The following is a 13,870-nucleotide window of genomic DNA, read 5'->3' on the forward strand; positions in this document are numbered from 1 at the left end:
TTTGGACTCGTTGTAGACCTATTTCTATATATTTGTTTTATTTTTTCGACAAAATATGGTAAAAAAATGTAAAAAATATATAAAAAAAAACCAAGTGCTTAAGGCCTTTTTTGAAACGTAAAATAAAATCTCACAATATAGAATAATATACAACATAATGGAGAAGAAAGTTGACTTTTTAAATGGTTTATACGAAGTATTACATTTTTGTAGGGAAAAACTCAAAAACCGGTCCGGTCTAAAACCCGATTTTAAAGGGTTTTGGACTGGAGTCACCGGACCGGACCGGACCGAAGACCAGAAAAAGATATTAATAACTCGAAGACCGGACCGATTTTTCCGGTCCGGGCCGGTTTTTGCACACCCTTACTAACCAGAGTATAAGAAGGTAACGAAAACCCGGAAAGGATTACAAGTAGATAACAATTTGGTTATTACAAGGTAGACAAACACAGTGTCAAAACAAAAACCTACTTCTATTCATACAAATTGCATCTTTGAATCAAAGATTGGAGTTACTATTTTGCCTTCACTCGGAGTCACTTGCATTTTGATCTACACAAGTAACAATGGAAGCGCAAACGGAAATTGGACTCTCTAACCGGAGAGATTTTCACTCGTACAAGGGAAGCGCATATCCTCGCAAATATGTGGAATCCACCCCGGATTCTCTAGCCAACGCCACTCTTCCAGTACGTGCCACCTACAAGACACCGCCATAAATAGTAATGTAAGCCAACAAGGTTGCCATAGAATTTTGTTAATGGAGTATTTCTTAATCAAATCATATATTAAGATGTTGACTCTGAGTCTGTCCATCTTTTTAGCTTAGACTACGGCTTTGTTCACTTCACCTTATTCTTATTGTTTTATTAGACCATACCAGATGGACCAGAAAAAGCAAAAAACACTTACAGAAAACATTCGAATCATACCAAACCAAACTAGGAAGAATCATATCACAACAGAAACTAGAAAAATCAGATCAGATAGGTGAAGAAGAGAACGGATCCTACAACCAACAGAGAGACGGTGGAGGCTTGAGGGGAGGACTCAAAATAGAGGTAATAAGTGTAATCTCCCTTTAAAAGACAAGAAAATAGATCTCAGACTCAAGTCTCAAGTACCACCTCGAAAGACTTTACCAGCTAAGTTACGACGTTTCTAAATGCTTAACCATACGCATACACACAGGAAACACGACTGTAAAGTGTACACAGTTAAACAGTATCTAGAAACTGTACAGTGTAATTTACCAGCTAATTTACCACGTTTATGAATGCTCAACCATACGCATAAACACAGGAAACACGACTGTACGGTGTACACAGTTAACACGACTGTATTCTTATCTCCGATTCTGAGTTGAACAACCACCCCCATCAAAAACGATGTTCGGTGAGAGGTAGATAGAAACAAAAACAGAGAGATCTGCTTCATAAATAATTTTGATTTCCATTTCCCCGAGAAGGGTTGTATGACTTATATCAGTCTGATCAGTAACAAATTTGTCAGTCCTGAATACTACACAACTGTGAGGAAGCTAAATTTTAATATGACTTTATGTAGGATCAAAGAATTCAGCTGTCAGTTACTTAGGGAATGAAATTTTTGGTTTCCCTATCCAGATCACAGTATCATACTCCATACTTAAAGTTGATATAATTAAGAATCATCAGATTTCACCAGATCATAATTCTACCCAAAGAAAAATCAAAGAGTTAATAAATTATCAATATTGGAAGACTTTAAGTATACAGACCTCACAAATGCCATAAGGCTCCAATAATCTCTGTAGTGCAACCATTTTGTCTAGATCACCCGTAAGCTGGAAAGACAAGTCGAAAACGTTAGAAAGATGCTCATCTAAGTTTTCCTCTGTTTCACAATAGATGCATTACTTTCGATACTATTATATATCAACTTTGACCATCAATATATTTAATCGCATATTGATAAATTTTATAAAAAAATTAGATATTTTGAAAATATATATTCAGATTTAAACCCAATCACAATTAAAAAAACACAAAACTTGTCTACACAATGTAATGATTATGGTTAAAGTTAGTAAATGAATAGTGTGAAAAATCAAAATGATGCATCTATTGTGAAATGAAGAAAGTCGTGATTTATGATTTAAAGTCAATAGCCAAAACAATGTAAAATCACATATACCTGTAAAGTTATGGTATGATCAGAGACATCTACAGCTTTTGCACGGAAGATATTGGCAATATCAAGGACGTCTCTCCTAGCAGAAGAATTTACAGCAACTTTGATCAACATAAGTTCTCGCTCCGCAAATGGCAAATGAGTAAGGTCTTGAATCTGCAGAATGAACCTTCCATTAGTCAGGTTGTCAAATCTTTCATGAATGAGGTACATGTAAACAAGCTGCTGACTATCTGGTATAGTTTGGACTAAGATAACAACTTGGAACCTTTTCTTGCACCTTACGGAACGTTTGGTAGCCAGTAATAAATAGTGGGAATGGAAATAAATCTAAGTGCTATTTGGAAAGAAAGTGTCTATGGTAATGAAATTTTATCTCAAACTTGGTGTTTTTCTTCATAAATTTGCATTCCCACTTAATACCACTCCCCAAATGGTAATGGATGGTAATGGAATTTTATAAAGAAAATGAGATAACTTTGAGTAAACTACCATTACCATGGGAATGAACATTGATTTTCTGTACAAATTTACATACAAATTCATCCCCATTAACACCATTTATGGTCGGTTACCAAACGGGCCATTAAAGTAATTCCACAGTAGAAAATGGGAAATCGTGCAAAATATCATAACTTTTCCAAAAAAAATGGTCAAAAAATAAGTGACAAAACCTATCTTCAAGACACTATAAGGAACTTATTCTGACTTCGAACTGTATAGGGCTTTAAGAAAAACAAGGATCTCACTAATAGCTACTCCCACACAAAAGGAAAGCTTGAATTATGTTTTACTAAATAATTGCACTAAGGCTCCGATTGGTAGGGTGTAAAACGTTTTTATGGAAAATGATTTTCCCCTTTTTAATCATTTTACGTTGTTTGGTTTGGCAAGGATGGAAAAAACCCATTTTCTTTTAAGGAACCAAACAAAGGAAAACTAGTTTGGAATTGTGTTTTCCGTTGGAAAATGTTTTCCATGGAAAATCATTACACTGAAAACGTTTTACACCAAACCAAAGGGAGCCTAAATGGAACAAATATACAAGGAAAAAATAATAAACCATTTACAACATATATATACAGGAAAATTGGCCTACTTGAGAGTTGAGCAACAGCTCCTACTCTAAATATACAGATACTCACCTCATGAAGGTCTACTAATTTGCTAAGTTGCTGAACCAATTTTCCAATTGACTCATCATTTCCAGGAACGACAGTCGTGATACGAGAAAGACCCTCCTTTTCAGCGGGGCCAACGGCAAGACTCTGAAAAAAAGGGGACGTATAAATCACATACAAAACAAAAGGAAGTATACATATTTACGGATTTTACCATAGTCAGAGTCATACCAACCTGAATGTTGTAACCTCTACGAGAAATTACCCCTGTAACTGTGTTGAGAACTCCAGGAGCATCATTTACTAGCATGCACAGAGTATGTGACCGGAGTCCACTGGACTGGCATGATGAAAGAAGCACGTCAGGATATTAGTACAAAAGATTGTGCTACGATCAACTTGTAAGTTTGTGCAACTATAGAAAGTGAACACTCAAATCTCCCTTTTTATTTCTTAAACCAAACAAACGCGAAAGTTCAGAAAGATAAACATCAGAAAAAGCATTTTTAAAGAGCTGTTGCTGAGACATGTTTGATATGTCACTGATGCAATAACTGTAATGAATAAAGTGTAAGGGAAGGCCATATTAGGTAGTGAGTGATATTAGGTAAATGACAAATTAGGTAGGTTTAGTAGAATGGTTATAAATAAGGCACATTAGGTTATGGAAGGCATGTTGAGAATTTGGTAAAGCTTAGGATTTGGAGAGTGGTGGCCTCAAGTCACTACTTTTATATCCCCTTTTGTGTTCATCATCTATCAAGCAACTTATTATATTTTCTGCCATTATTTTTATGCTCGAGAATATCAGACAGTAACTAAAAAGCTTTGAGTATCACATAATAATAGAATGAAGAGTGCTTACATCGCCTTCGTAAAGAACACCCCAGTGAGCATCAAGTACTTGATGTACCATGGACATATCATAAGGCTCCACAGGATAAACATCGCCCTTCAGAGAATTAAAAAAAACTCATATAAGTCAAAATGCATATTGTTAAACACAAAACATCTGTTTAAATTTATGAATAACAATTAAACCTGCAGATAATATATATACTACCTCCGTTCCTGAAAGTTCTTTACGCCTTGGAATATGTGTCCAAAGTATGAAAACTTTGACCATAAAATCTCACTATTATATACATCAAAACGTTATCATGTAAGATCTTGTTAGATTGGACTCATGTATTTTCTGAATATCAGCTTTTTATAATTTTTTTACATATGGAATTGTATATATTAGTGGTTAAATATTGCATTAGAGTCTATGCAAATAGTAAGCGTAAAGATCTTTAAGGAATGGAGGTAGTATAATAAGGGCTTGCAAAATGATGGGCATTGTAACCACAAAATATTACTTTCATATAAGAGACAAGGTGAGATTATTGCTCAGCAGACAGAACTTTACTTACACTTGATGATGAGCCAGGAACGCCATTGATACTTATATTCGCAGACTCCACAAGATTATTAACGGCTTTCTCTTCAAGATCTGGATAAGAAGCAGCAGAAAATCTCCAAAAAGGAGCTGTCTGACCCATCCTTTCTCGCCTTAGAGCAATCTATCACATCAACACAAACAAAATCAGCTGAGTAAACTTCTTTCTCATTGATCTCACATGGAATGAGATTGTAAAAATTAGTTGAAACTTGAAAGATCAATAGTTGTTTAGCTATTCTAAATGTTTCTTTTCCTTTTCTATACTACGACGTGTATTCTGAGTTTCTGACTCTTTCGTTTAAAGTACTAACCTTTCCTGTCCTTGCAATTTCTTTAATTCCAAACTTGTTAAAATTTCTCAGGACAGCAGCCATCTTACCAGGATCCCCAGTCACCTGCATAGCAACAGGTAAATAAAATCCAGTTAAAAGTAGAATCTACAAACTACAGTAAACAGGAGAAAATGGTCATTTCTTGAGCAGGTTGGAGATTAAAAAAAGTTATAACTTTTGAAGCTTAAGCATCAAGACAACTTTTTGCGCGTTAAACATGAAAAATAAGAACACCCTAATAGTAGAGTGCAGCACTGATTAACCAACTAACAAAAGTTACACAAGACGCCATGCATGAAAATAAAAATAAAAATAATACACTGACCTCCACAGTGACCAAGTCTTCTGAGATATCCACAATTCTTGCTCTGAAGATGTCCACTAACCACTTTATCTGCAGACCAAAAACTTCAACATTTGAGTTAACCAGTATCAGATTTTCCACCAATACACCTTTAACTGGCGAACGCACAAAACGCTATGCAAACTGATTTCGATAGCAGTATATCACAAATGATAACCAAATATTACATAGAATAAAGATGGACATATTAAGAAGACACGTGCTTAACAATTTTTCTGAAAATTTTAAAATATTGCCTCCATAAGGTACTCAGATGAACTTATGGAACTACCTCGGCATGGGTATTTGCATCGGCATTAAGCTTTACAAGCATCAGTTCACGTTCCACTTGTGGCTCTCTCGACAGATCTTCAACCTACAAGGAAGACAGTAATTAAGACAGTAGGTGGCCACACAACTACACAAGGTGTCCAAAGATGTTATTTAGGACAATGTACAGTAATCACACATAAAATGATCCATTATAATGTACTGGAGTATTTGTAATGATCCAATAAGAAACAACATGAAATAAAATTTAGAAACACAAAGTTGAGCATAGGTAAAGACATACAGTTGATAGAGGTTCAACAGAAGAAAGCACTTATTGCCTACACTGATGCGCATCATACAATGGACAATTCGGTCCGAATGTTCTGGGCACCGGATCGTGCGGCGCGCTCCTACCTATTGGGCGGTAGGGGCGCAAGCCTTGTGCGGAACAAATTCAAAGGGCTCGTGAAGCACGAGCAAGCAAGGTTTCTGAGAATGAGCGCTCTTGTCTATTAGCAACAAGAAAGGGACGCGGGCGCCGATCGTGCACTTGTGTGCACACAGCAGTCGCAAGTGGAGCCAACGACGCAAGTGTATCTGTTCGGGGGACTTTGTTGAGGCAAGAAAGCTTAAAAACGAGCGACAGCACAATATTTATAAAGGCATACAACAATGCTAGTGATTAAGCAAAGGCAACTTCTGGTGAGAGGTATATGCTAGCACTGCCAAACAACTGAAAACTTTACATAGCATACAAAATGGACCTAACCTGATTGTTTAACCACTTCCCATGCTCGTTAACAATTAAGTGCACAAAAAATGCAAGTTGAAGCACATTATCTATATTACCAAACTTATTTCACTTTGTAACCATCATTTTGAAGTTCGTTAGAAGAAAATCCATGTGTATAGTGAACATAGTTCACGTACTACTAGTGGACATGATTCATGAAGACTGATTGTTAATTAGCTCCTCATCTCTACCATTTTATTGGACAATAATTGCAATACTATTTATCTGTGACCTTGTTTTCATTTACAAGCAAAATTCTGAAGTTTTTTAGACAATAAAAGATGTGAATGTTGCGCTGATCTATCTATCTTCAATTCCATGATAAAACCTGCAGTTGAGATCATATTTCTCTCAAAGATGTCAGCAAAAATGAGGTCTAAGTGAACGAAAATTTAGCAAAATATTAGAGAAGCTATTTAGATTTGTTTGGTTCGTATCAGCTGGTTGGCACAGCTGGTTGGCACAGCTAATTCAGGGCAATCAGGAAACTAAGTAAACCAAACCCTTTGTCCACTAATTATAAAACTACTAGCATATAAGTAACCAATCTGGCCTATTAAAAGAGGACAATAACTATAAAGGCATCATCAATTACCAAGTAAAAGAAACACAAACCAGTCATATAAGTAATCAATATGGCCGACTCAAAGAGGGTGTGTGTTACCAATTAAGCATCATTAATGACCAACTAAAAGTAACAAAAACCAGTTGACTACCTTCAAGACACTAACAAGCTTGTTAAGCTGTTCCATTACTTGGCGCAACACCTTCTCAGTCCCACACACTACAATAGTAAAAAGAGCCTTATCCTTGTTCAAACCAACAGCCAAAGACTCAATGTTGTATCCTCTTCTAGAAATAACGCCTGCAATTCTATTGATGATACCACTTTCATCCCCGACAAAGACCGAAATCGTGTGGCGCATCACCCTGGGTAAAAAAGCATGGTCAGACGATTTCCATTTTCAACTAAGAAAAAACAAATGACAGTATACAATGAGATAACAATACGAAGAATTCATACTGACATGTATGCAACAAATATTAAGCAAAGAACCATTCATTTACAATTATCAACTTTTCTTAAACACCGATATCTAAACTCTAAAAGGAACAGTTCTGACAACTGCTTCCTGAATCATTCAATCCCGTCCACATTTCGTAAAAATGTAAGGTCAAATATAGGCAGGAATAAATGTTTTAAGAGACAAATGCAACTAACCTTCAATTAATAATTAACCTAGACAACACAAAGATCATTCCTAAACTAAAGAAACAAAATCTCCATTCACTTTGAAAAGATCATTTCCTTTTCCAATAGTGAATAAACTGGCTCAAAAAGCAGTCTCACACAGTCACACCGAGTCGACTCTTCGACAGCTTTAATCATCACATCATCAGATATTAGATATGTGCTTGAGTGCTTCCCAAAGAGAAAGGCAGACAACCTTAATTCATACAGGAAATCCCTTCTCTTAGCATAGACCAAAACTAGTTTCTTTACACCACAAGAAAATAATCACCTTAAACATCCACCATGCAGAAGAAATTAGCTCAATATATAAGTAACATTTTAGTACAAACAAGAATTATCAATATCATAACCTCATTATAATGTCAATCAAGCCAAAATACAGTCAATTAAAAGCCAAAACCTCAACAATAACCAGAATTTTAATCACAACTTTAATTAGGCAAATCAACAAGAGTAATAAACTGCAATGTGAATTGCCAACAACAACAACAACAACAAAAATGCAATATGAATTGGGAAGAAAAGGGAATTTGAATTACTTGCGTTGAGCAGAAACAGGCACTGCAGTCACTGTGGCAGTAGCAGAAACCTCGGTTGCCTTGAACCTTAAAGTTTTCGACATGGGTTTTGCCAAAACCGTTGCCGGAGCTCCAAAATCCGGTTTTCTCAAAAACCCACATCCGAATTCGGGTCGGGTACACAAAGTTCCAAGCTTTCCACCATTGCCATTCAGAGAAACAGCCGCCATGAGAGAGAAATTGAAGCAGATAACAGTGGTGCAAAATGGGGAAAAACTTATGTAAACCAAATCTTATTTTTTAAAGATAAATTTTTTTTTCTGTTGTGAATATGATTGATGGAATTTGTATGCCCTTGCCTTTAATGGAGTGTTCTTCCTGATTTTGATTGGTATCTCTAATGTTAATTTTGGTGAATAATGTTGTTTTTGTTTAGGTGGAACATTTTTAGTGTGTGCTTATTGTCACTCTTGAGTGGGATTAATTAACTTTTATAAAGTACTCCCTCCTCCTATTTCGAATGTACACATTTATTCTGTATAGTTGCATGCACTCTGACTGTTAATACACATACGGAGTAGTATTTAATTTTATATTAATAAAATTATAAAAATTGATATTCTTAAATCACTCATTTACACGAACCAAATTACTAGTGGTTTCTCATTTGTTTTTTAACTGAAAATAGATCTTTAGTTGGTATTTTATCCTTGATTGAAGCACGTGGAGTGAAATGATTAGTTGTTATTGTCGATTGTAAACACCTTGGTTATACACACACACAAAATTGCTTACTTATTCTGTATAAGAATTTACTGAGTAATAGATTCTCTCAAACTCTAAATAGTAATAAGATTTCAAACATGAAGAACGTTAAGAGATAGAAAGAGTTATTTTTTGAATTTTCATAATTTCTACAATAATTAACTTGTGAAAGGAACGTTTTTAATGTGGTCCTCCACACTAGTATAAATATGGCCACAGAAGTGAAGAACAACAATAATTAATGTTCGGGTTCTTTTCCCACTTTTTTAGCAAATTGTATTATGCTTTTTGTGGTGACTTGTGAATGTTGTGAATGATCAATTGATCATGTATTCATGTGAATAAGGCCAACTAACTGTAGAACTTTTTAGGGGGTTTTGAAATGGTGAATTGTGTGAGTCGGGTTCTACCATTTATTTGATTAATGGATCCGTTTATGTGGTTTATATTAGTGACGGATTTTGAACAGTTTCACGAAGAGGCGGTAGAAGAATTAAGGAATATAGTATATATTTATACAATTATATTAAATTTTTAGGGGGATATAACCAAAAATACACTAAGAAAATTTGTGTCCGGGAGGATAGAGCCCATCCAGGCCATGAAGAAGAACCGCCACTAGTCCATAGGTTTTAATTCTCCTCCTTTTTTGTAAATTGCATTGTTCTTGTGGCTCGTTCGTACGCAAAAATTTATTGATAAGCTATTTGCATCATAATATCATTTAATTGAAGATGTATTTAAGTTTAAGATGTAAATTCATAAATTAAACGTTTTGTTTAAAAAATCTTATAATGTTGAGAATAGAAGAGACATATGAGCACGTTAAAGGTGCACCTCGCTCTAGATGCACGAGGTTGTTTTTTCGCATATCTAATATGTGTGGCAACACACATATCAACTACTCCCTCCATTCCTTTTTGTTCTTCCCGTTTCTATTTCGGGCGTTTCTATATGTTCTTCCCATTTCTTTTTTTGGACATACCTTTTTACCATAAAATTCCCCACCATCCCTTATTTAATTTATTCACATTTCCATATTCACTCACTCAACTCCACTTTTATAATTTTTTATTACTTTATTAAAAATATTTTCTCTCTCCTTCATTTCTTTATTACTTTTCCTTTACTATTTTATTACTTTCTCTTACATTCAATCATTACTCTTACACCAAATCATTACAATATTTCATTTTCTTATTTTCCACACCATTTCCCAAACGGGAAGAACATAAAGGAACAGAGGGAGTAAAAGACAAATAGCTAAAAGACAAAAAAGAAGTACCATTCATGTTAAAAAAAAAAGTACCATTCTGTAAAAAAAAGTAATCTCTCTGTCCCGGAATACACGCACCGGTTCGAGTCGACACGCTTGCCAATGCACAACTTTGACCACCAATATCTTTAACTACATATTATAAAAACTTATGAAATATTAATATTTTGAAAATATATGTTAAGATGAAGCCAACAATATATTATATGCTAACTTTTGTTTTCATATACTATAAATAAAATAGGGTCAAAGTGAATTATGTGAATAGTGCAAAAAGTCAAACCGGTGCGTGTATTCCGGGACGGAGGGAGTACCATTTAATTTCTTTTTTGTCCTTTTTCCTATTTTGTCTTTTGTTCTAATATGTATTTGCCCATACATACCTGATATGCGCAAATACTTCCTCCTAGATACACCGCCTCACGTTTTCTCTTCACATGTGCAGTGAAAACGTGTGAGGATCGACCAAAATGTACAGACTAATTTTCTCTTCACATCATTTAGTGCACCTACAAATTTGTACAGACTAATTTTCGTGTTCAGCATATATTGACTTATTTTATGTCATCTTTGGTGTAAGGATTTCGACAACACGTCTTGACTCATGTCAACTCAAGTGATTATACACTTAATTATAATCAGTGGCGTATCTAGAATATTTAAATACGGGTTATATACACAATATATTGTCAGATTTTAAACGTGGTGTTTTAATTTAACTTGAAAGCAACACAAATATTCTTCCATTCCTTAGTTGGAAGAAAATTAAGCAAAATGTTAATGTCTTTCATCGAACTTTAGACTCTCGTGTCACCATTAAAGCTTATGTTTAATCTATCCAACTAGATGGAAGTCATGGAAAGTACCTAATTATTCCCTCCTAAAACACTAATTGAACTTTGTTCCCTTCACCTTATTTCTAAAAAAAATATGAGTTCACATAAATAAATCTAAGAAAAAAACAAGTGTTACCCAATTAAGGCTGCGTTTTATTCACCTGATTTTCACTTATTTTTCCTGAACTTATCTTATCTGAACTTATCTGAACTTAACTGAACTTATCTGAACTTATTAAAACTTATCAAAACTTATTTTAGTTATAAATTGTACTTGGCCAACCCTTATTTTTCCTGAACTTATCTTATCTGAACTTATCTGAACTTAACTGAACTTATCTGAACTTATTTTTCCTGAAATAAGTGGAAATAAGGTGAACAGAACAGGGCCTAAGGTAGTGAGAGATTATAGTATAGTGTTGGTTTGCATTGAAGAAAACATGAAAAAACTTTGTTAGAAGGCGTTGGAAAATAGTGTTGGTGGTCGTCGTGGGTAACGGGGATACTAGACTAATGGTAACTAAGAAAGAGGGAGGTTGAGGCCGTGAATAAGAGCAGGATTATTGGAGAGGATATATATATCCTCTCTTCTACTCTCTCTCCTTTTCTCCTTTTGACACATCACATTCTCTTTCTTCCACATCATTTCCCACTATCTCATTTCTCTTCCTTTTCCTATTTCTATTCTTTTCCACACATCAAAGAGGATCCTCTCTTTTTTCCTCTCTCTTAGTTTACATACCCCAATACATATTATCTTTCTTATTAAAATATTTAATTTAGGAATAATGATAATTTCAAGTATTTAAAAAATAAATTAGCCTGATTAATTAGTTTTCCATTACTATTGATAAAATAAATCGATTTGTAACCTTGACAATAATAAACTTGTTAATATAACATTAATAATAATTAAAAATATTACAATGTAATGACAGTAATTAACCAACAATGACAAAAACAAACCATAACATTGACAAGAATAAAAACATTAATACTAACATTAATTAATGCAATACAGTGACCGTAATTAAAAAAAAACGTGACAGTAAATGAAAAACAATGACAGTGATAAACCCTAACGGTGACAATAATAATAATAAAAATTGCAGTTACTACTAATAATTCAAAGCAAAAATCTACTACTCAACTCATCTATCAGTTTCAGGTACATATGTATGCTTCAAGTTTATCATGAAAAAGATGAGATGTATGAAATATGGTTAAAATTAGGTTCATTTTATAGAGAAAAAATATATATAATCGTTGGTATTTTTTTTATTTACAAATAAGTTACCGTTTTTTATTTATTATCGTTATAAAATTATAACAGTATGCAAAATTGTTTAAAACTACCCAATTATTAAATAACATGTGGCTTAATATATCCTCTAGCTAACTCAATATATCCTCTCCATATAGAGGATATATTGCATTCCTCTCCATATGGAGGATCCTCTCTTCTACTCCTACATTAAAGAGGATCCTAATTTAGAGGAGAGAGAGTGTAAGGGAGGACATATATCCTCTCCATTGTTGATGCTCTAAGGTGGGGCTACGTGAAGATAGGGCAAACGAGGAATTAATTAACAAAAGTAAGGTTAATATTGGTATTTATTAAAACTCTATTTTGTAGGGTTGATTAATAAATCTAAAGCATCTTAACCCCAGTTTACAACTAATAGAATTATGATAAGTTAAGATAGTATAAAAATCAGATAAATAGAACGCACCAAATCACGTGAATATAACATACTTTGTACCAAAATCAGGTGAATAGAGCTAGGGGTGTGCAAAAATCGGTCCATACCTGAAAAATGGATCGGACTGGAGGCGATTGGTCCGGTCTCTGGGTTGAGAATATTATTTTCTGATATTCGGTTAGGTCCGGTTTGGATATTACTATATTATGAATTTTTTTTTTTATCTTTCAAAGAAAGGCGTTAAACAACTACTCCCTCCGTTTCTTTTTGGTTGTTACGTTTGGACTTTTCCACATTTATTAACGTATAATAAATATTTTTTTCTTTTTTATTAAAAAAATAAACCCAAGTAAAACCTCAATCCACTAATCATTACAACAACCAATAAATTGTTTTATTTATCAAAATGACTCAATAATAAAAAAGCACAAAGATTGATAACTTAATATACTTAGGAAATTGTAAAGAAATTTAACGAGTTAAAAAAATTGGACCAATTAAAATTAAAAGATGACACAAAAAATGATAGTATAATAAGTTTATAAAAGTAAATATTCTCCCACGTAACAAACATTGTGAAACACCCTAAAAGGAATACGTAACAAACAAAAAGAAACGGAGGGAGTATTTTTCTATATACACTTTTATTTTTTATTGGGGTGTTTGGTTAGGAGAGGTTTGAGGGGAAAAAAACTTTTTGGGGTGAATTAGAGGTTTAGACCTTTAGAAAAAGTTAATTGGAAGTGTTTGGTTAGGAGAGGATCGGAAGAGAGTTTTGGGGTGAAAAGCTAATTTTGAAAAAGCTCAATATAGGAGATTTTTGCAATTAGAGGTTTGAGAAAGTGGATGAAAATGACTATTTTGTCATACTATTGCCTATTATTACAACCACTATCAACCTTGGTACCATACATATTTTTCTCCTAAAAACATTACTCATACTTTATTTTTCATTTCACCATATTTACTAGATTCGTTTTTTGTTGTAATAAATTTTATATTAGTACTTTATTTGAAGCAATTGAGGTATATTGCA

At 33.9% G+C, this 13,870-nt stretch overlaps 1 protein-coding gene across 1 annotated transcript; it reads right to left on the minus strand.

Annotated features, from left to right (window-relative positions):
• Positions 1 to 158: 158 nt before the first annotated feature.
• LOC110783389 (acetolactate synthase small subunit 1, chloroplastic) lies at positions 159 to 8,751 on the minus strand. The gene is made up of 12 exons (XM_021987730.2): positions 8,276 to 8,751; positions 7,198 to 7,411; positions 5,708 to 5,791; positions 5,398 to 5,466; positions 5,052 to 5,135; positions 4,712 to 4,861; positions 4,162 to 4,248; positions 3,532 to 3,636; positions 3,321 to 3,443; positions 2,179 to 2,331; positions 1,763 to 1,828; positions 159 to 703 (listed from the first exon to the last, which is right to left on the minus strand). The coding sequence occupies exons 1-12, from the start codon at positions 8,482 to 8,484 to the stop codon at positions 614 to 616; spliced, it is 1,434 nt and encodes a 477-aa protein (XP_021843422.1). The 5' UTR covers positions 8,485 to 8,751; the 3' UTR covers positions 159 to 613.
• Between the last annotated feature and the right edge of the window lie 5,119 nt (positions 8,752 to 13,870).

Source organism: Spinacia oleracea, chromosome 4, assembly GCF_020520425.1.
Source record: "Spinacia oleracea cultivar Varoflay chromosome 4, BTI_SOV_V1, whole genome shotgun sequence".
Lineage (NCBI taxonomy): Eukaryota > Viridiplantae > Streptophyta > Magnoliopsida > Caryophyllales > Amaranthaceae > Spinacia > Spinacia oleracea.